A 23064-nucleotide genomic window follows, 5' to 3' on the forward strand; every position below is an offset into this window, starting at 1 on the left:
AACATGATGGCAGAAAAGCTGCTCTGAGCCATGTTACATTTAACTGGGTAAGATGGTCATGCCTCTAACTGGCAACAAAATCACAAATGTAGTTGTAATGTGGATGAGCCCAAAGTATCAAATATTCCACAAAACTCAAATAAATGGGTATGATCAACATGGCCAAAAAGGATGTAATCTTCTTGTAGACCCCTTAGAAGACAAAAAATCAATTACGAATGGAGGGCAGAATAGGAGCTGTAGAATGCATTAGGTTGAAGAAACAGGAGGGAATACAAAGTTCAGAAATGAAAGACATTAAGGGAGAGCAGTGTACGTTGTTGGTTTACACTAATTTTTATCTTATTTTTCCCGTTGATTAAGCAGAAAAAAATGTGACTCTGGATCTGGGTTAATTTATTAGCTGTAGAAAGTTGCTCCAGACTATACTTTTGAAAATTGGAAAAATCTGATTAGAAGTTACACAAGTTCACAAAAAGCCAACAACCCGAAAGCCTTATTTCTTTAGAGAGAGTTTTGCATTTTTAAACCTTATTACTGGCCTTTGCATTTTATTTGTTCTGCATAAATTTATATAATTACAGTTTATCTATTTTTTTATTTGCTTTATAGATCAGGATATGGCTACACATCCCTGCTGTCATGCAGCACATTATACCATTTAGGACCTATGTTATCAGGTAAGCTTTAAATATAACAAAAAGTTTCATTGTTTGACAAAACACATTTAGAACTTCAGATTGTACTAGAACTCAAAGTTTCTCAAAGTTCAAGCCGTTTCTTTGTTTAGTCCACATGCTCAGGATTTAACTGATAGCCATATTTGGCGTTGGGGCGGAATTTCCCCCGGGTCAGATTAGAGGAGACCGTGGGGGTTTTCGCCACCTTCTGCAGCATGGGGCACGGGTCACTTGCAAGTTTAAACTAGTGTAAATGGTGGATTCTCTCTTAACTTGAAGTCTTTAAATCATTTTTTGAAAACTTTAGTAACTCAGCCAGAGATTAGGGGTCTATTACAGGAGTGGGTGGGTGAGGTTCTGTGGCCTGCAATGTGCAGGAGATTAGACTAGATGATCATGATGGTCCCTTCTGACCTTAAAGTCTATGAGTCTTTAACATTTCAGCAGTCAGAATCAAAGTATCATTTAGTTCGGGGCAAATCCATGTGTCAGTAACTTTAGTAATGGCTTTAATAGTCCCAATAAGACTATTTTAAATATTGGAGTCACTCCTATTCTAAAGTTTCATTGCAGGATCAATTGTAATACATTTGCACTGTATGCAGCATCATTCATAGAAAGATTACAAAAGATTTTTAGTGATACTACATAGAGTTTGAAATGATCTTATTTATCATGATTTCCTATATTGATTTTTAGAAATTCTCAAGGCAGAAGTATAAATGCACAATAATCTCAAAATCTTAATCTAGAACTGCTGAAGCATGTCTCTGAAGTTTTTAATCATGTCTCACTTTCCACATTTCCTGCTGGCAAGAAGTCAAATATCATTAAGACTGTACTCATTCTTTTGTATCGCTGATTATGTCTAGTCCTGATAATTTTGGATATCAGGCTGTCTACAATGAAAAACTCTACAATTAAATTATTTGTCAGGATATTTTATTGTTATGGGTGCATTAGTTATATTAGTTTTCCAAGAATCTAAGGGATTGTCTATACACAGTTATTGTACTGCTGTAACTATATCTGTTTAGAAACAGTTAGAATGAAAGTGACACAATCCTCTAGTTATACTGAGGCTAGGTCTATACTACCCGCCTGAATCGGCGGGTAGAAATCGACCTCTCGGGCTCTTACTCCACCAGCGGAGGTGGTAGTAAGCGCCGCCGACAGAAAGCCGCAGAAGTCGATTTTGCCGCCGTCCTCACAACGGGGTAAGTCGGCTGCAATACGTCGAATTCAGCTACGCTATTCACGTAGCTGAATTTGCGTATCTTAAATCGACTCCCCCCTGTAGTGTAGATGTACCCTGAGATAAAGGTGCTTATACCAGTACAGCTTATTTCCTGGGTATAAGCATCTTTATACCAGAGTAACTGGGCCACACTAGGGATTGTACCACTTGAAGTATATTGCTTTAAAATCACACCCCTAACCAAAAGAGTTAAATTGGTACAGAAAATGTGTATTGCTCAGTGGTAAATTTTTATATTTTAAAAAGAATTTTTTTTTCTATTCCATGCATGTGCATGCGTGCATACACATAGTCACAAGTTGCTCTACCACCTAGGTGATGTAGACATAATGCAAATAATCTTAACTCAATATCCCTAAGATGTTTTGAACACTAAAAGCCATGAAACATGATCTGTAGTATGAAATTTGATTGTGAACATGGATGTTAACAATATTATTAGCTGAGGCGGAGCTGAACACCGGTTAATTGTAAGTATAATCAAGGACAAACTGTGTTCAGCTAACACTATTACTGAGAATTTTGTTCCCAAAGTTAATTTTTGAAGTGTACACAAATATGAGTTACTTCAGCTATAGAATGCAGTAACACTTCCTACATGCATATTGGTGAGGGAGCTGATGTGGTCTCTGGCTTGTTTGCTACTGGACTGATTCTGAAAATAGGCAAATATCGCTTTTTTTAATTGTCTGGGCACGGTAGTGGGTGAACTTTAGTTTCCCACTCCTTGTCTGATTTCCAGAGTTCTATATGTGGAGGTCTGTCCCCAGTTGTTTAAGATTGAGAGAATTCCATACATGGCTCTTCTCGTGCTCTTCCCTGGCTTATCTATTAGCAAGCAAAGAACACTATGGTCCTGATTATTATTCACACAAATGTGTCTTTATGCTAGTTTGGCAATGTTGAGGAGCCTTAAAATATGTTGACTTTAAGGCCTCTGCATTACAAGAGTAGTTTAAAAGGGCATTAGCATAAATGAGAATCAGGCCCAATAACTTTACATTTCTTCTCTGACTGGTTAATGTTTAGACCCATGATACAAGGCAAAAAAAATGGAATATAAATGTGGTTAAACCACTTTAACCTTACCTGTGGCCATAAAAGCTTTTAGCACAGGCTTGTCCAGTCTGCATGCATAGACCCAAATTTAGAATGTTGGCAAATGTATGAACTTTTAATACTTTCAGTGGTGCTGACCAAACTGGTTAGAATTTAGTTCAGCTATGGTCAAATTTAAACCATACTGAAGGACAGTAGTTAAATTGTTTTTTGTCAGTATTGTAGTTAGTATCTACTTTACAATTATTTAACTGTGTTTGAAACCAGGTTGAGAGATGGTTGCTTCCAAATGTTGCTCTTGTCCATATACAATAAGGTTAGGGCTCCATGTCTGTCACGGTGGTTGCGTAAGTCACGGATTCCGTGACTTTCTGTGACCTCCGTGACTTCTGCAGCGGCCAGTGTGGCTGATCTCAGGGCCACCCAAGCAGCGGGCCCCGGGGACTGCTCTAGCAGCGGCCAGTGCAGCTGGGCCTGGGACTGCCTGAGCAATAGTCCCAGGAGCGGCGGGAACAATGGCAGGTGGGCAGCTCCACAGCCAGCCACACTGGTGCTGCTGGAGCGGTCCTGGGGCACCTGCACCGGCTGCTGAGCGGGTGGTCCCACGCAGCTGGCCCCAGGGACCGTCCAAGCAGTGGCCTGTGTGGCTGGCCCCATGGATTGCCATGGATGGCGGGTCGGCAGCCCTGGGGGTAGCCCAAGCAGCCACTGCTCAGTGGCCCCCGGCAGTTGGTGCTGCTGCCCCGCAAAAGGCTCCACGGACCCTCCCAGAGCAGTGGCTCCAGCCCCTCCCCTGGCTAATATTTAGTCAGGGGTACATAGTACAAGTCATGGGCCATGAATTTTTGTTTATTGCCATGACATGTCCATGACTTTTACTAAAAATACCCGTGACTAAATCGTAGCCTTAACCACGATTAGTTATCCTAAACATGTCTGACCGTTACCAGTGGTAGAAGTTATAGCATGATTGTCTTGGTGTAACCAGGTCTAGCAGTTGTTTATTGTGTAGGCAGAACCATCAAACTGTGTTGCTGTAACCACTGCCGCCTTCTGTGTGGTTGGTTGCTGCTCCTGCCTCCCCGGTCACTCTGAAGGCAAGGATATTCATAGCTGCAGAGGTGATTCTGTGTGCATGTTCACTTCTACACCAGCTATCCCTTGGGGCTTTGCTTCCGACGTTATCAGGAAATTGTGGACTAGTTTAAATTGTTCAGCATTTCTGGTTTCTGTGTAAAATATTCCAGTATCTTTGGCAGCAGTAGTGATTCATCTTGAAATACACTGATTGCTGCTGCTGAAGAAGACTGACCATATATATTACTCCTGGAGGAATTCTGTGCCTAAAAATTCTGTGCCAAAAATTAAAAATTCTGCAAAATTCTGCATATTTTATTTGTCAGAATAATGCAGTATAATCACACCAGTTCAAATTATTCTGGTAATTTATTTAAATTATAGAAAAAAGTCACAATAACTGTTCAGCTTTTCCTAAACACATGAAAGTTAAGTTACAGCACTTGGTAATCAATACCATGTATTCCAGTTATAATCCTGGCTGACTACTTTGGAAAATGCTTGGTTCTGATTTTCCTGACATTATATTGACTGCTTGATAAACTTTTTATTTGCCCTCATGTTTTTTTAAATGGGTAAGTAAAATAGATCCTGTAATAGAGCTGTAATCTAACCCCATTGTGCTACTCTGACACAGGAAAAAAGCGAGAAAGCACATAGATCTTCCTGGCTGAGGATTCCCTTACTGTCATTTATAACAAGGCTCCTTTTCACCACTTTAACAATGTAAAGGAGCCTTAAAACTTTTACAAGTGTTTTATACTCCTGGTGGAATTGACTAAGAATGGGAACAATTAACTAACAATAGGAACTTTAACAACTCCCCAATAGCCTGCTATATTTCTGCCCTGCCTCAGAGGACAGAGCTTGCCTCACGCCTACCTCCAAGCAACCTGAAGCCCTACCCCTTCACGCTGGTCGTCTCACAGTAGTGAGCAAGAGGGACAGACTCTCTTGCTCATTTGCATGCTCGCCCAGCCCACCCCTCCTTCATGCAGTGATTTATGTCTCTGCCAGTTGCTCTGGGCTCTGAAAGAGATGTGCTCAGGCTACAGGGGAAAGGGAGCGTGTCCCCTGCAGATTTCTTTGTTTTCCCATTTTCTGTGGGGGAGCAAAGAAATCTGCGGATGATATGAATTCTGCGCCTGCACAGTGGTGCAGAATTCCCCCACTAGTAACATATTCCTAGACTTTACTGATAGAAAAATGGTTATGCAGCATGGAAGGTGTCTTGCAAACATACTTGACATATGGAGGTGCTGGGAGAAATTCTGGATATGACATGTATCAGGGGGTAGCCGTGTTAGTCTGTATCTACAAAAACAACAAGGAATCTGGTGGCACCTTAAAGACTAACAGATTTATTTGGGCATAAGCTTTCGTGAGTAAAAACCTCACTTCTTCGGATGCATAGAGTGAAAGTTACAGATGCAGGCATTATATACTGACACATGGAGAGCAGGGAGTTACTTCACAAGTGGAGAACCAGTGTTGACAGGGCCAATTCAATCAGGGTGGATGTAGTCCACTCCCAATAATAGATGAGGAGGTGTCAATTCCAGGAGAGGAAAAGCTGCTTCTGTAGTGAGCCCAGCCACTCCCAGTCCCTATTCAAGCCCAGATTAATGGTGTTGAATTTGCAAATGAATTTTGCAAATTTTGTTCACTTACTGGCTTATGTATGTTACCATTCCTGATGTCCGATTTGTGAACACTTCAATCTCCCTGGTCATTCTATTACAGATTTAAAAGTCACTATCATTGAACAAAAAAACTTCAGAAACAGACTTCAAAGAGAAACAGCAGAACTAAAATTCATTTGCAAATTCAACACCATTAATCTGGGCTTGAATAGGGACTGGGAGAGGCTGGCTCACTACAGAAGCAGCTTTTCCTCTCCTGGAATTGACACCTCCTCATCTATTATTGGGAGTGGACTACATCCACCCTGATTGAATTGGCCCTGTCAACACTGGTTCTCCACTTGTGAAGTAACTCCCTGCTCTCCATGTGTCAGTATATAATGCCTGCATCTGTAACTTTCACTCTATGCATCCGAAGAAGTGAGGTTTTTACTCACGAAAGCTTATGCCCAAATAAATCTGTTAGTCTTTAAGGTGCCACCAGACTCCTTGTTGTTTTTGTGGATATGACATGTTTGCTCTAACTAGGTCAGGTCCTGATTATACAACAATGGTTCTATCCGTCCTGTAGGTAGGGCCACAGACAAGGATATAGGGTGGTGTCTACACTGCAACTGGGAGCGAGTCTCCCAATCCAGGTAGATAGATTCACATCGGCAGGGCTCGAGCTAGTGCCCTAAAAGTAGCAGTGTGAATGTTGCTGCTCAGGCATCAGGTCAGTCTCTCAAGTCTTGGGGGTTGTGTGATCAGAATCATGTTTACTAATAGAACCTAAATCATTCTATAAAACTCTGTTTCTTTTTTCTTCTTTTTATCTATTGTTTGATTTACTAAGTTATAGATTGCCCATTGCAACTATATTATATTAATATTAATGTATTTTTAGGATTAATACTGTTATAAAGACTGTTAGAAATATATATTTGAAATAATCATGCTGGACCGTTATTTCATATACGTTTTATTTGGAATCATGTCATATTTCTTCTTTCTTCTTTTTGTATAATTTATTTTAGGTATTTATGTAAACTGTCAGACCAAGAGTTGCGACAGAGTGCAGCCCGGAACATGGCAGATTTAATGTGGAGTACAGTTAAAGAACCATTGGATACAGCCTTGTGTTTTGATAAAGAAAGTCTTGATCTTGCGTTTAAGTACTTTATGTCTCCAACTTTAACAATGAGGTTGGCTGGACTGAGTCAAATAACAGTAAGATTTTTTTAATCTAAAATTATATTTAGGAAAAAATGTTTTATTTCCCCCACTGTTTATAAATTATTATTTTTTTATTGAAACAGTAATAAAGCACAGCAGAACCATCTTATAAGCAGTCACAGAAAATGCATGATAAACAGATAGTTGTTAAAGTGGGGATTGTAATTTGTCCTTTGTCATACTCATCAGATTTTGTCTGTGCTAAAATAAACTGTGTTCAGAGAGATGATTAAGGCGTGACTCAGTTTTTTGCACTATATTGGACCTTAACCTTTTCCCTGAGCTGTTTACTATACAAAATGTTACTATGCTTTAACCATATTTTGGGATAGCGATGATGTAGTTGGGTCCTTATATTAGGTTGTATTTATAGTTTAATATAGGACTTAAAAAAAAAACAACCAACAGATTTAAGTTTTCTTATATCAGAATTCCTTATAAGTGGATTCCTCTATATACTGTCCAATCTTCTATTGACAATTGTTCATTATATCCCTTTTCCTCAGGGTGAGAGCATTCATGCATTATTAGCATCATTCAGAATTTGATTGAAACAGTTGACATTAGCAACAGAAAACATTAAAAAACCAACAGAGGAAGAGGTTAAGAAAGCAGTTTTGAATTCTGGAAACTTAGAAACTAAAATAATAATAAAATACAAACACAAAATAATAACTTGTCATTTTAATGGTTTTTCTTTGAATAAGCATTTTTAATATTTTCTACAAATTCAGATACATTTATATGAAAGCGGTAACTTTGTACATAATTGCTAAATTGACTCAAACATGCAAAGAATCTGTTTGGATAAACTACTTTGAAACTTTTGAGACCGATGATCACAACATTTAAAACATGTGATATCAATAACCCATATTTATTTTCAGTTGTAAAAATAACACTCTCTTTTTAAAAACTGATTTGGAGTACAGTACATTTTTTGTAAAATAATTATGTCTTGCTCTGGGTGGTTTTGACGTGTCTCCTATTTGCAGTATATTTTTTACTAGGAAAAAATCAAACTCCTGGCAAGAAATAATTACTAAGCCTAGCTGTCATGTCTTTGGAACTCAGTTTGTTGTTATGCTGTTCTCTTAATTTTTTATCAGTTTTGTTCACCAGTTCAGTCTTCCATGTTCTATTCAGTTTTGATAATTTTGTAATTCCTCCTGCCGTAAAGATTCCATTACAAAGTAATAATGGGCAGGGGGGAAAAGGTACCCTGACAACAGATGCATCTGACCTTGTAGTATAAAATATATATATTATGGGTAGGCTGGGCAGAATTGCATTTTTATTTTTTTATCACTTTAATAGATGATGTTTATTTTTAAACATTTTTTCAATTGTTATCGATTTGAATTTTCACAGTTTTGGGAAATTATGGAAGTCAACGAGGGGGAATCACACAGTAATTATTTCATTACAGTAGATGTTGAGATTTTGTTTATAATGGTTAAAACACAAATTTTCAACATCACATATCAAAATATAGAAAGCAAATATCCTTTCAATTCAAATAAGTTCTCAAAGTTTCTTTCTTTGCCCATCTGTAAATTTCGGTTATCATCGATGGAAGAATGTTTTTGTTGGTTTGGGTGAATGGTAAAATCGACATTTACCAACATTTTACTCATAAAAATCTAATCCTCCCAAGCCTTATTGAGGGAGATGAGTTATAACTAGCTTAAATGGCAAGAGACTTGATAATATGCCCAGAAATAAATTAATCAATAAGCAAAACTGGTTTCTAAATCTAGAATTAATTAAAGTAATTGATTTCCAAAGATATCCGCATGTGCTGCTAGGTCTAGTTAGTTTTAGCAATAGTGATATCCAAATTGTGATTGCCACTAGAGTCTGTACTAGAGTTCTCTGTAGTAGCAGCTCACATCAGACGTTGTGGTTTCATTGTCTTCTCCTGCCTGGACCTCTGGTTTCTTGTCACCTGGTCCTGCCAGGAAATCTACATGTAAGTGTCTATGATGTTACACCTCCTCTCCTCACTGGAAATCAGCGTAAATGCTGAAAAACCTGTCCTCGGGATTTCATTGAGGGAACCTTGAATTCTATCACTGCAAGAGTGTACCTGCCCAAGAACAGGTTCCAGACCATGAACAATATCGTAGTTCAATCACAAACAGTCCTCGAGTACTGGTCAAGACATCGAGGAGTCCGGTGGCACCTTAAAGACTAACAGATTTATTTGGGCATAAGCTTTTGTGGGTAACAAACCCACTTCTTCAGATGCATGGAGTGAAAATTACAGATGCAGGCATAAATATACTGACACAGGGTGGATGTGGTCCACTCCGAATAATTGATGAGGAGGTCAATACCAAGAGAGGGAAAATTGCTTTTGTAGTGAGCCAGCCACTCCCAGTCCCTATTCAAGCCCAAATTAATGGTGTTAAATTAGCAAATGAGTTGTAGCTCTGTAATTTCTCTTTGAAGTCTGTTTTTGAAGTTTTTTTGTTAAAGTATGGCTACTTTTAAATCTGTTATAGAATATCCAGGGAGACTGAAGTGTTCTCCTACTGGCTTTTGTATGTTACCATTCCTGATGTCCGATTTGTGTCCATTTATTCTTTTATGTAGAGACTGTCCGGTTTGGCCAATGTACATGACAGAGGGGCATTGTAGGCACATGATGGCATATATCACATTAGTAGATGTGCAGGTGAATGAGCCCTTGATGGTGTGGCTGATGTGGTTGGGTCCTGTGATGGTATCCCTAGAGTAGATATGGGAATAGAGTAGGCAACTGGGTTTGTTACAGGGATTGGTTCCTGGCTTAGTGTTTCTGTGGTGTGGTGTGTAGTTGCTGGTGAGTATTTGCTTCAGGTTGGGGGGCTGTCTGTAAGTGAGGACTTGCCTGCCTCCCAAGGTCTGTGAGAGTGAGGGATTGTTTTCCAGGATAGGTTGTAGATCGTTGATGATGTGCGGGAGAGGTTTTAGCTGGGGATTGTACGTGATGGCCAGTGGTGTTCTGTTATTTTCTTCGTTGGGCCTGTCCTGTAGTAGGTGACTTCTGGGTACCCATCTCGCTCTCTCAATCTGTTTCCTCACTTCCCCAGGTGGATATTGTAGTTTTAAGAATGCTTGATAAAGATCTTGTAGGTGTTTGTCTCTGTCTGACGGATTGAAGCAAATTTGGTTGTATCTTAGGGCTTGGCTGTAGACAATAGATCATGTGATGTGTCCTGGATGGAAGCTGGAGGTATGTAGGTAAGTATAGCGGTCAGTAGGTTTTGGGTATAGGGTGGTGTTTATGTGACCGTCACTTATTTGCACTGTAGTGTCCAGGAAGTGGATCTCTTGTTTGGATTGGTCCAAGCTGAGATTGATGGTGGTGTGGAAATTGTTGAAATCCAGGTGGAATTCTTCAAGGGCCTCGTTCCCATGGGTCCATATGATGAAGATGTCATCAATGTAACGCAAGTAGAGGAGGGGCGCTAGGGGATGAGAGCTGAGGAAGTGTTGTTCTAAGTCAGCTATAAAAATGTTGGCATACTGTGGGGCCTTGCTAGAGGAGGGCAAGACAATAGCAAGGACATCCCAGCAGGCATCGATAGATGCGGCGGACTCGGCGGCTAGGACCCTAGCCTCGGGCGTGGCTATGCGCCGCATCTCATGGCTGCCGGTGTCTGGTCTTCCACTGGAGCTGCAGCAGACAATTCAATACCTGCCTTTTGATGGTCAGGGGTTATTCTTGGACAAAACTGACCCTAGACTTCAGAGTCTGTAGGATATCCGGGTCATCATGCGCTCATTGGGCATGCATACCCTGGTGACGCAACGTAGGCCCTTCCGGGCCCAACCACAGTGCACCTACCCTAACCCTCGACCGCGACAGGACTTTGCCAGGAGGCGTGGCCGCGGTGGTAGGAGGAGACAATCTGGTCCTCAATCAGGCCAGAATCAGGGCCCCCCAAAACCATCGGCGGGCCCCAAGCAAAACTTTTGAAGATACGCCCGAGGGCAGAGCACCAGTCTCCTTGCAGGATCCTTTCCCGCCTTTCTTTAACAGTCTCTCTTATTTCCTCCCTGCATGGTCCTGCATAACGTGAGACCGCTGGGTCCTACGCACTGTGGAAACTGGATACCATCTTCAGTTTATTTTGCCCCCCACTTCCCACCGTCCCTCCCCATCCCTGTTCAGGGACCCCTCTCACGAGCAACTCCTCTTACAGGAGGTACAGGCGCTCCTATCTATTGGAGTGGTGGAAGAGGTCCCAAGGGATTTGAGGGGCAGGGGATTTTACTCCCGTTACTTCCTAATCCCCAAGGCAAAGGGGGGATTACGACCCATCCTGGACCTGCACGGACTCAACAAATTCATGGTAAAGTTGAAGTTCTGCATGGTTTCCCTGGGGACTATTATCCCTTCCCTGGATCCTGGAGATTGGTACGCCACCCTCGACATGAAGGACGCGTACTTCCACATAGCGATTTACCCACCGCACAGGCACTTCCTCCGCTTTGTGGTCAACCAACAGCATTTCCAATTTACCGTCCTCCCCTTCGGCCTGTCACAGCGCCAAGGGTCTTTACAAAGTGCATGGCCGCCATAGCGGCCTCGCTCCACCGGCATCGGATCCAAGTGTTTCCGTACCTCGACGACTGGCTCATTTGGGATTGCTCCGAGCTCCAGGTGCGGTCTCATGTTCGGTTCGTCATGAGTTTGTTTGGCCAGCTGGGCCTGCTGCTCAACACCAAAAAGTCCACTTTGCAGCCAACCCAAAGAATAGACTTCATTGGAGCGATCCTGGACTCGAATCTCGCCAGGGCGTGCCTACCACAGGCCCGCTTCCAGTCCATGGCGATCATTATTCACGGCCTCCAAAGCTTCCCGACCTTGACAGCACGCATGTGCCTCGGTCTACTGGGCCACATGGCGTCGTGCACTTTCATGACCAGACATACCAGACTATGCCTCCATCCGCTTCTGGCCTGGCTCTCGTCAGTGTACCGTCTAGGCCAAGACAAGTTGGACACAGTACTCACGGTGCCGACGGAGGTCTTATTCTCTCTGGGTTGGTGGCTAAACCCTAACTTTGTGTGTGTGGGGGGATGCCATTCCATGTCCCACAGCCCTCTCTAGTCCTGACCACGGACGCATCATCACTGGGCTGGGGTGCTCACCTTGCGGACCTTCGAACACAGGGCCTTTGGTCCGCACGAGAGAGAACCCTGCACATCAATGTACGGGAACTGAGAGCGGTATGCCTGGTGTGTCAGGTATTCCGCGAACACCTTCAGGGCCATTGTGTCACAATCTTCACAGACAACACAACGGCCATGTTTTACATCAACAAGCAAGGGGGAGCGCGGTCATCCCCCCTCTGTCAGGAAGCCATTCACCTGTGGGAATTCTGCATAGCCCACTCGATCGACCTGGTGACGTCATTTCTCCCAGGAGTCCAGAACACCTTGGCAGATCGCCTCAGCAGATCCTTCCTGGCTCACGAGTGGTCGATTCGTCTGGACATTATCTGTTCTGTTTTCCGGAAGTGGGGGTTTCCCCATGTAGATCTTTTCACCTCTCACGAGAACCGGAAGTGCCAGGTGTTCTGTTCTCTCCAGGGACGCTCCCTGGGCTCCTTTTCGGACGCCTTCCTGATGCAGTGGAAAGACCATCTGTTCTACACCTTTTCTCCGTTCCCATTAGTTCACAAGGTCCTTCTCAAATTAAGATGAGACAAGGCCCGCTTACTCTTCATTGCCCCGGGGGGGCCCAGGCAACATTGTACCCACAAATTTGACATCCAGCTCCTACGTGGGACCTCAATCTGGTCCTATCTAGACTCATGGGTGCCCCCTTCGAGCCGATGGCCACCTGCTCGCTTCTGTACTTTTCCTGGAAGACAGCCTTCCTTGTCGCTATCACCTCGGCGAGACGTGTGTCGGAGCTTCGAGCTCTCACTTCGGACCCACCGTATACGGTGTTTCATAAGGACAAGGTACAGCTGCGACCACACCCCACCTTCCTCCCTAAGGTGGTGTCTGCCTTCCATATCAACTAAGACATCTTCCTTCCGGGTTTTCTTTCTGAAGCCAGACGCTTTGTGACGAGAGCAACAGCTGCATTCCCTAGATGTTCGTAGGGCTCTCGCCTTTTACATTGAATGCACAGATCCTTTTAGGAGGACGTCCCAGCTGTTCGTAGCAGTGGCAGACCGGATGAAGGGCCTCCTGGTCTCCACGCAGCGAATCTCGTCTTGGATTACATCATGCATCCATGCATGCTATGACTTGGCTGGTGTACCAACTACACACCTAACTGCCCACTCTACTCAGGCTCAAGCTTCGTCCTCCGCCTTTCTGGCTCATGTGCCCATACAGGAGATCTGTAGGGCAGCAACTTGGTCATCCGTACGTACCTTCGCTTCCCACTATGCGATTGTGCAGCAGTCCAGGGGTGGTGATGCATTCAGTTCAGTGGTCCTCCATTCCGCGACTTCTAACTCCGACTCCACCACCTAGGTAAGGCTTGGGAGTCACCTAATTGGAATCGATATGAGCAAGCACTCGAAGAAGAAAAGACGGTTACTCACTTTTGTAACTCTTGTTCTTTGAGATGTGTTGCTCATATCCATTCTAAACCAGCCCTCCTTCCCCTCTGTCGGAGTAGCCGGCAAGAAGGAACTGAGGGGAATTGGACTAGATGACCTCCTGAGGTCCCTTCCAACCCTGGTATTCTATGATTCTATGAGGGGGCACTGGGTCGGCAGGGGGCATGTATCCGGCGCCGTAAGGGCGCCACTCCAGGGGGCACCTCAGCCGACCCACCGAGTGTTGGTAGGGTAAAAATCTTCCAACGATCATGCATGCGGTGCACGCACACGTAATTGGAATGGATATGAGCAACACATCTCGAAGAACAGTTTCAAAGGTGAGTAACTGTCTTTTGTCCTGAAATCAGAAATGGTTGTGGGTGAGGGCAAAGTCACAAAGTTCAGCCACCAGGTGTGCCATGGCCTCATCAGTTGTACTGTTCCTGACAGCTTGTAGTCCATCCTCGTGTGGAATATTGGAGTAAAGAACTTCTGCATCCGTGGTGGCCAGGATGGTGTTTTCAGGAAGATCACCAATGCATTGTAGTTTCCTCAGGAAGTCGGTGGTGTCTTGAAGATAGCTAGGAGTGCTGGTAGCGTAGGGTCGGAGGAGAGAGTCCAAATAGCCAGATAATCCTGCTGTAAGAGTGCCAATGCCTGAGATGATGGAGTGTCCAGGATTTCCAGGTTTATGGATCTTGGGTAGCAGATAGAATACCCCTGATCAGGGCTCTAGGGGTGTGTCTGTGTAGATTTGTTCCTGTGCTATAGCAGGGAGTTTCTTGAGCAGATGGTGTAGTTTCTTTTGGTACTCCTCAGTGTGATTGGAGGATAGTGGCCTGTAGAATGTGGTGTTAGAGAGTTGCCTGGCAGCCTCCTGTTCATAATCCGACTTGTTCATTATGATCACAGCACCTCCTTTGTCAGCCCCTTAGATTATAATGTCAGAGTTGTTTCTGAGGCTGCGGATGGTGTTGCGTTCTGTACGGCTGAGGTTATGGTGATGCTATTTGTTCACTATTTCAGCCTGTGCACGTCTGTGGAAGCACTCTATGTAGAAGTACAGTCTGTCATTTCGACCATCAGGAGGAGTCCACGCAGAATTCTTCTTCTTGTAGTGTTGGTAGGAGGGTTCCTCTGGGTCAGTGCACTGGTGTGTTGAAAATATTCCTTGAGTCGGAGACAGCGAAAATAGGCTTCCAGATGACCGCAGAACTGTATCATGTTCGTGGGGGTGGCGGGGCAGAAAGAGAGTCCCTGAGATAGGACAGACTTTTTCACCAGGCTGAGTGTGTGGTTGGATAGATTAACAATATTGTTGGGTGAGTTAAGGGTACCACTGTTGTAGTCCCACGTGGCATGTAAGAGTTTAGATAGTTTACTGTCCTTTTTCCTCTGTAGAGAAGTAAAGTGTGCATTGTAAATGGCTTATCTTATTTTTGTAAAGTCCAGCCACGTGGAAGTTTGTGTGGAAGGTTGGTGTTATATGAGAGTCTCCAGTTTTGAGAGCCCATTGTTGATCTTCTCCTGTCTGCTGTACAGGATGCTGATCAGGTGGTTCTTCAGTTTCTTTGAGAGTGTGTGGCACAGTCTCTCACTATAGTCAGTGTAGTATGTCGATTGCAATGGATCTTTTTACCTTCAGTCTATTTGGTATGATGTATCATGTGCCAGCAATGCCCCTCTGCCATGTACATTGGCCAAACCGGACAGTCTTGATGTAAAAGAATAAATGGACACAAATCAGATATCAGGAATGGTAACATACAACAGCCAATAGGAGAATACTTGAAGCTCCCCTGACATTCTCCTGGTAACTGTTCTGGCCAAGGTAGTGTCTTCCTTGCAACAATGGACAAATCCTCATCAGGTATGTGTGGGTGTCCCCTTTTCCCCTTCCTGTCCAGACAGGACCATTATTATGGATGCATCCCTAATAGGTTGGGGAGCCACATGAACAGCCATGCAGCACATGGAACCTGGACATCTTGAGAGTCCAGGATGCACAACAATATCCTGCGGTTGGCAAGCAGTCCAGAAGGCATGTGAGTCCTTTCTTCCATTCATGCTCACCATGTCCTTTTAATGTCAGACAACATTACAACTGTCTTCTACATCAACAAGCAGTGAAGAATGAGATCCATCTCCCTGTGTGCAGAAGCAGTCACTTCTGCAACTGGTGTATAACCAATCAAATCACCCTATTGGCAGCCTAACTTCCAGTGAAGCAAAATGTGCTTGCAGACTCCCTCGACAGATATTTCAGTCAACCACAAGTGGACGCTTCATGAGTTGGCATTGTATAATATTTTCACTCTATAGGGAACCCCAACCAGAGATCTGTTCGCCTCTTAAACAGGAAATGTACCACCCTAAGGTGACACTCTGCTTCTTCCTTGGTTGGATCAGTTCAACTATGCCTTCTGTCCACTACCGCTCCTGCCACAAGTTTGGGGTGACCAGATGTCCTGATTTTATAGGGACAGTCCTGATTTTGGGGGCTTTTTCTTATATAGGTACCTGTTACTCCCCACCTCCTGTCCCGATTTTTCACACTTGCTATCTGGTCATCCTACACGAGTTCTACGCAAAATCCGACCGCACAGAGCCTGGGTCATCCTGATCACCCCCTGCTGTTCCAGACAGTTTTGGTTTCCTAATCTCCTATGCATGTTATCCCAACCACCAATCATTCTCCCAATGTTTTCCAAGCACCCTGATCTGTGTCCATTCCACCTCAGGGCTTGGTATTTGCATGGGCATTGTTCTTAGATCATTCATGCAACACAGATGTGTGAAATGTCCTTTCTAATAGTAGAAAGGACTCTACAAGAAGATGTTTCCTAGGTAAATAGAAGTGCTTTTCTTCTGGGGCACATCAAAGAGGCATCTCCCAGAAACTGCAGATATTCCTCTCATCTTGGACTATATGCTCTCTTAGAAGACATCAGGCTTGTCCTCAGCTCTTGGCAAGTCCACTTGATGACAATCAGTGCGTACCATCCACCTTGGGTTATTTGGTCTCCGCACATCCACTGACCACTGGATTCTGGAAAGGCCTAATCAGAACCTTTCCACCTATTCAGAAGCCTCCTCTCTGGTTGGACTTCAGCCTTGAACCTTTAGCTTCTTGCTCCAGGTTTCTCCTTTCCATGAAGATCAATTTCCTTGTAGCCATCACCTCAGCTAGAAGGGTTGATGAGTTTGGAGCAATGATGGCAGATTTTCCTTATGCTATAGTCCATGAGGAGAAGGTTTCCTTGTGTCTACAACCCAAATTCACTCCTAAAGTAGTTTCAGAATTTCACCTTAACCAATTCATTCACTTACCTTTGTTCTTCCCAAAACCGCATGCAGAACAAAAACTCCACTCCCTCGATGTTCGGCGGGCCTTGGCCTTTTACCTGCAAAGAAGAAAACCTATAGCCCAAAAGAATCAGGGGGCATGCTATCTCCACCGAGAGAATCTCCAAATAGATCTCTGGCTTCATTCTACTGTATCACCTTTTGATTCCCCCACTCCCCACCCCTGTGCGCTCATGGGATAAGAGCTCATTCCACCTGAGCACAAGCAACAACTATGGCATCACTTCAGGAGGTACCCTTCCTGGACATCTGTAAAGTGGCTATGTGGCGTTCCGTTCACACATTTGTGAGATATTTTAGCCTGGTGCCAGGACTTCTCTGCTTATGCCTCCTTTGGGATGGTAGTCCTCCATGCAGCTCTACTGGCTGCACCCTTACACTCTCCTCTTACTTAAGTACTGCTTGTCAGTCACCCACAGTGGAATACAACAGGGCCATCTCTCAAAGAAGAAGGGCAGGTTACTGATCTGTATCTGGAGATTCTTCAAGATGTGTGGTCCCTATCTGTATTCCACTACCTGCCCTCCTTCCACTCTGCTTTGATCTTATCTGATTTGCAGTAGAGAAGGAACTGGAGAGGTGATTTATCCGCCCTGCCCTTTATTCCCTCATATGGAGGCATGTGGTGAACCAGGGTGCATGCGCGGACCAACACACAGTACTTTCAAATTCTCCGGCTCAGTGCTCATGGTATGCATGCATTTAATACAGATAGGGACCACACATCTCAAAGAACCCTCCTGTGAAAGGTCAGTAATTTCCCATTCTACTTAGGACCTGTGTATCTTTTTCTGACTAGGGTTTGGTCCTGTCGACGTTGTTTTTGGTTAAATCACATTAGAATTCTGTTCACAACTGAGTTTAAAGCTAATACTAGACAACTGAGTTTAAATCTAATTCTAGGTCTAATTTAATTATACATCCACGTTTTTGTGTAATATAATTAATATATAGAAATATTTGAAATAATATTAAAAGTAGTGGGTTTGAGCTTACCAGTGAATAGTTCACATACAATTATTAGTTTTCCTTATGCAAGGAATGTGGTTAAACTTACATTAGAGGAGATGCACTAATTCTAGCAAAGGAAACTCTGTTTGTTCATACATTGCATAGAATCAGTATTATCCTAATCTTATTTAAATGGTAACTGAAACTACAGGACTTTGGACACATTGTCAGATCAGTTTTTCATTTAAGTGAATGTATGGTTGCTTGTAAAATAATTTTATTCATCTAGTTGGATCTTCAAAAGCAAGCTACCCAGAAACATAACTTGTGGATGAAACATCAAAATGACAGCATTTTAATATATTCAGTGTCTGATTTTCAGATTTCTGATTGTGTTTAATTAGCATTCTGTGAACTCTCAGAGTGTTTCTTTTCAATGAAAAATTTTCAGAAGATTTAATTTAGGGCTGTCAAGTGATTAAAATTAATCACGATTAATCGCACTGTTTTACAATAATAGAATACCATTTATTTAAATATTTTTGGGTGTTTTTTACATTTTTAAATATATTGATTTCAGTTACAACATAGAATGCAAAATGTACAGTACTCACTTTATATTTATTTTTTATTACAAATATTTGCGCTGTAAAAACAAAAGAAATAGTATTTTTCAATTCACCTCAAACAAGTACTGTAGTGCAATCTCTTTATTATGAAAGTTGAACTTACAAATGTAGAATTATGTACAAAAAATACCTGCATTCAAAAATAAAACAAGGGAAAACTTCAGAGCCTACAAGTCCACACAGTCCTACTTCTTGGTCAGCAAGTTTGTTTACATTTTCAGGAGATAATGCTGCCCACTTCTTGTTTACAATATCACCTGAAAGTGAGAACAGGCATTCACATAGCACTGTTGTAGCCGGCATTGCGAGATATTTACATGCTTCAATCACCATTCCAGAGGACATGCGTCCATGCTGATCATGGTGCTCAATAACGATCCAAAGCAGTGTGGACCGACTCATGTTCATTTTCATCATCTGAGTCAGATGCCACCAGCAAAAGTTGATTTTCTTTTTTGGTGGTTTGGGTTCTGTAGTTTCCACACCAGCATGTTGATCTTATAAGACTTCTGAAAGCATGTTCCATACCTCATCCCTCTCAGATTTTGGAAGGCACTTCAGATTCTTAAACTTTGGGTCAAGTGCTGAAGCTATCTTTAGAAATTTCACCTTGGTACCTTCTTTGTGTTTTGTCAAATCTGCAGTGAGTGTTCTTAAAACAAACATCATGTGCTGGGTCATTATTTGAGACTGCTATAACATGAAATATATGGTAGAATGGATGTAAAACGGAGCAGGAGACATCCAATTCTCCTCCAAGGAGTTTAGTCACAGATTTAATTAACACATTATTTTTTTAACAAGCATCATCAGCATGGAAGCATATCCTCTGGACTGGTGGCGGCAGCATGAAGGGGCATATGAATATTTAGCATATCTGGCATGTAAATACTTTGCACTGCTGGCTACAAAAGTGCCATGCCAAGGCCTGTTCTCACTTTCAGTTGGCATTGTAAATAAAAGCGGGCAGCATTATCTCCCGTAAATGTAAACAAATTTGTTTGTCTTAGTGATTGGCTGAACAAGAAGTTGGACTGAGTGGACTTGTAGGCTCTAAGTTTTACATTGGTTTGTTTTTGAGTGTAGTTATGTAACAAAAAAAAATAAAATCTACATTTGTAAGTTGCACTTTTGTGATAAAGAGATCATACTACAGTATTTGTATGAGGTGAAATGAAAAATACTATTTCTGTTGTTTATCTTTTTTAAAGTGCAAATATTTGTAATAATAATATAAAGTGAGTACTGTACGTTTTGTATTCCGTGTTGTAGTTGAAATCAATATATTTGAAAATGTAGAAAAACATCCAAAAATATTTAATACATTTCAGTTGGTATTCTATTGTTTAACAGTGTGATTAAAACTGTGATTAATCACAATTAATTTTTTTGAGTTAATCGCGTGAGTTAACTGTGATTAATCGACAGCCCTAATTTAATTTATCATATGTTAAAGGATGACTCAGGCTTTTGTATTAATCTTATAATGGTATATACTGTATACACAGTCGTAAGTGTATACTGTTATGTCTGTGTGTTGCCTTAAAATACCTCTGTCAGATGTTATGACTATTAGTTTGAGGATAAATTTGATTTCATACAGAAATGATAAATTTCAAATTGGATGGAAGAATAAAAGTCTTACTTCAACTTAAAACAATACAGTCAGGTTCTCTTAGAGCCCCGCCCCCCAACGCCAACAATCCCCCCATCCTCCATAGTTCATGAGCTACAATAATAAGTCTTCATAGTTGCTTGAGATGTAATGTCTAAGCAATTTACTTACTCCTTTGTATGCCATTATCCTCTTTCTTTGCTTTTAATTATGTACATATGTATCTTCCTTTGTGTGTCCTTACCAAAAATGGATTTCAGAATAAAAATGTCCGAGCTTACATGTTTTGGGTGTGTGTGTGGATGTGGATGTGTATATGTATGTGTGGGTATGCGTATATATATAATATTGGTGTTAGTATAAAATTGTTTGAACCTTTAAGATTTTATAACTTGTTTGATCCTGGGAATTGGAAAAGATATCATTACAGAAGAATGCTGTGTGTGTATGTGTATATATATAAATACTTCCTGTTTTTATCAAAGCAGAATTATACAGTATTTTTAGTTTAAGGCAAATGGTTGGACCTTCACTTGTAAAAATGAATTTTGTTTATATTTTGATAACTTATTAAACCTCTGAAACCTTTTTTTATCTTTTTTTATCAAAAAAATAAAATAAAATTACTGTTTGGAAGTTTTAAGAAGTATAAAGATATAAAGCTTGCTCATGTTTTTGAAATTACCTTGTCTACTGTATTAAGAAAACAAATTGCTAATAGATCCTTATAAACTATATACCATCTTTTGATATACAGTTTGCAAGAATTTGTCGCCCCCTCCCCCCCCCCCAGTTTTTGCCCCTTTCTTTGGTTTTATATTAATATCTAGGATTTTTAGTAAGATTTGTGTTGAAATTATGGTAAGAGTGATAGATCTGAGACAATATCTTTCAATATCTGATACAGTTTGCTCAAGATTCCTTTGTGCCAGAAACTTACATTTTGGGGAAGTCATACTGTAATTCATATAAGTCTGACTTTCATAAGTTCAAAATTGTTGTGTCCCTAATTCTCCTTGAAAACTAGAGTATAAATTAATATTTGACCACATTTTGTTTAAAAAAAAAAGTTATTACAAGTTTCATTGCAAATTGACTCTGTGTTAATGACTGGTTTGAAAACTTAACAAGTCTGGAAAACGGGTGATGCAGATATCTGGATATAAATCATTGTGTGCTGCAGGAATTATTATCACTAGAACTTGGTAACTAGAAGACTAAAAAGATTTTTGCAGATAGCAATATACTGTGGAGAGAACATAACATAAGAAAGGCCGTACCGGGTCAGACCAAAGGTCCATCTAGCCCAGTATCCTGTCTACCGACAGTGGCCAATGCCAGGTGCCCCAGAGGGAGTGAACCTAACAGGCAATGATCAAGTAATCTCTCTCCTGCCATCCATCTCCATCCTCTGACAGACAGAGGCTAGGGACACCATTCCTTACCCGTCCTGGCTAATAGCCATTAATGGACTTAACACCATGAATTTATCCAGTTCTCTTTTAAACTCTGTTATAGTCCTAGCCTTCACAACCTCCTCAGGTAGTGAGTTCCACAAGTTGACTGTGCACTGCATGAAGAAGAACTTCCTTTTATTTGTTTTAAACCTGCTGCCTATTAATTTCATTTGATGACCCCTAGTTCTTGTATTATGGGAATAAGTAAATAACTTTTCCTTATCCACTTTCTCCACATCACTCATGATTTTATATACCTCTATCATATCCCCCCTTAGTCTCCTCTTTTCCAAGCTGAAGAGTCCTAACCTCTTTAATCTCTCCTCATATAGGACCTGTTCCAAACCCTTAATCATTTTAGTTGCCCTTTTCTGAACCTTTTCTAGTTCCAGTATATCTTTTTTGAGATGAGGAGACCACATCTGTACACAGTATTCGAGATGAGGGCGTACCATCGATTTATATAAGGGCAATAATATATTCTCAGTCTTATTCTCTATCCCCTTTTTAATGATTCCTAACATACTGTTTGCTTTTTTGACCGCCTCTGCACACTGCGTGGATATTTTCAGAGAACTATCCACGATGACTCCAAGATCTTTTTCCTGACTTGTTGTAGCTAAATTAGCCCCCATCATATTGTATGTATAGTTGGGGTTATTTTTTCCAATGTGCATTACTTTACATTTATCCACATTAAATTTCATTTGCCATTTTGTTGCCCAATCACTTAGTTTTGTGAGAGCTTTTTGAAGTTCTTCACAGTCTGCTTTGGACTTAACTATCTTGAGCAGTTTAGTATCATCTGCAAACTTTGCCACCTCACTGTTTATCCCTTTCTCCAGATCATTTATGATCTGATTTATGAGAGTGCAATCTATGTCAGTAGATACTGGAGAAACATGGCAATGTCATCTCTTTTGGGATCATGCCTCTGTAAGGGGCCTACATGAATTAATTATTTATAAACACTAAGGAAATTCACACATTCAGAATATTTAATACACAGGGTAGTACATTTATTTAGCCAACCAAAAAACCACATAGCTAGTAGATAGCTAGGATTTAGAATTTTGATAATGTTATGAAATTTTGAGCTAAAGTTTAAACACCAACCTTAATTCTGCCCTCTCTCCCTCTCCTCCCTCACTCTACATATAACTTCCTGAAATGGGTTTGCCCCTCCCACACCATCCTGTACTATTTTTTTTTTTTTTGTGCTAAATCACATAATCCCACCCATTCTGGCCTTTATCAGTTGAATTCATTTTAACTGACATATCAAGAGGATGAAGTAGTGGGCAGAGATATGAGGGGATTCTCTTGGAAATATTTGGAGGGTGAATTGGAGCTCTGAGGAGAAAGATTCAAGCTCATGTAGTAAATAGGCAAGATCTCTCTGCCTTATAAATGGACCATAGTAATGGTCAGTGTTATAACAATTAAAAAAACCAAACCCAATTCCTCATTTAAATTTTGAACTCTAATGGTCTATTAACAAAGTCTTAGGTAATGTAAACAAAATTTCAATTCTAACTATACAATCAAAGTTTTTTG

The 23064-nt window shown here is 41.5% G+C and overlaps 1 protein-coding gene across 5 annotated transcripts in view; it reads left to right on the forward strand.

Annotated features, from left to right (window-relative positions):
* The window catches only part of USP34 (ubiquitin specific peptidase 34), a 264685-nt gene that overhangs the window by 42806 nt on the left and 198815 nt on the right, over window positions 1-23064 (forward strand). For all 5 annotated transcript variants that reach the window (XM_054021746.1, XM_054021747.1, XM_054021750.1 and 2 more), the window contains exons 6-7: window positions 613-680; window positions 6734-6926. In XM_054021746.1, the coding sequence (XP_053877721.1) occupies window positions 613-680; window positions 6734-6926 (261 nt within the window). The remainder of the gene's footprint in view (window positions 1-612; window positions 681-6733; window positions 6927-23064) is intronic.

This window comes from Malaclemys terrapin, chromosome 3 (assembly GCF_027887155.1).
Source record: "Malaclemys terrapin pileata isolate rMalTer1 chromosome 3, rMalTer1.hap1, whole genome shotgun sequence".
NCBI classification, from domain to species: Eukaryota; Metazoa; Chordata; order Testudines; family Emydidae; genus Malaclemys; species Malaclemys terrapin.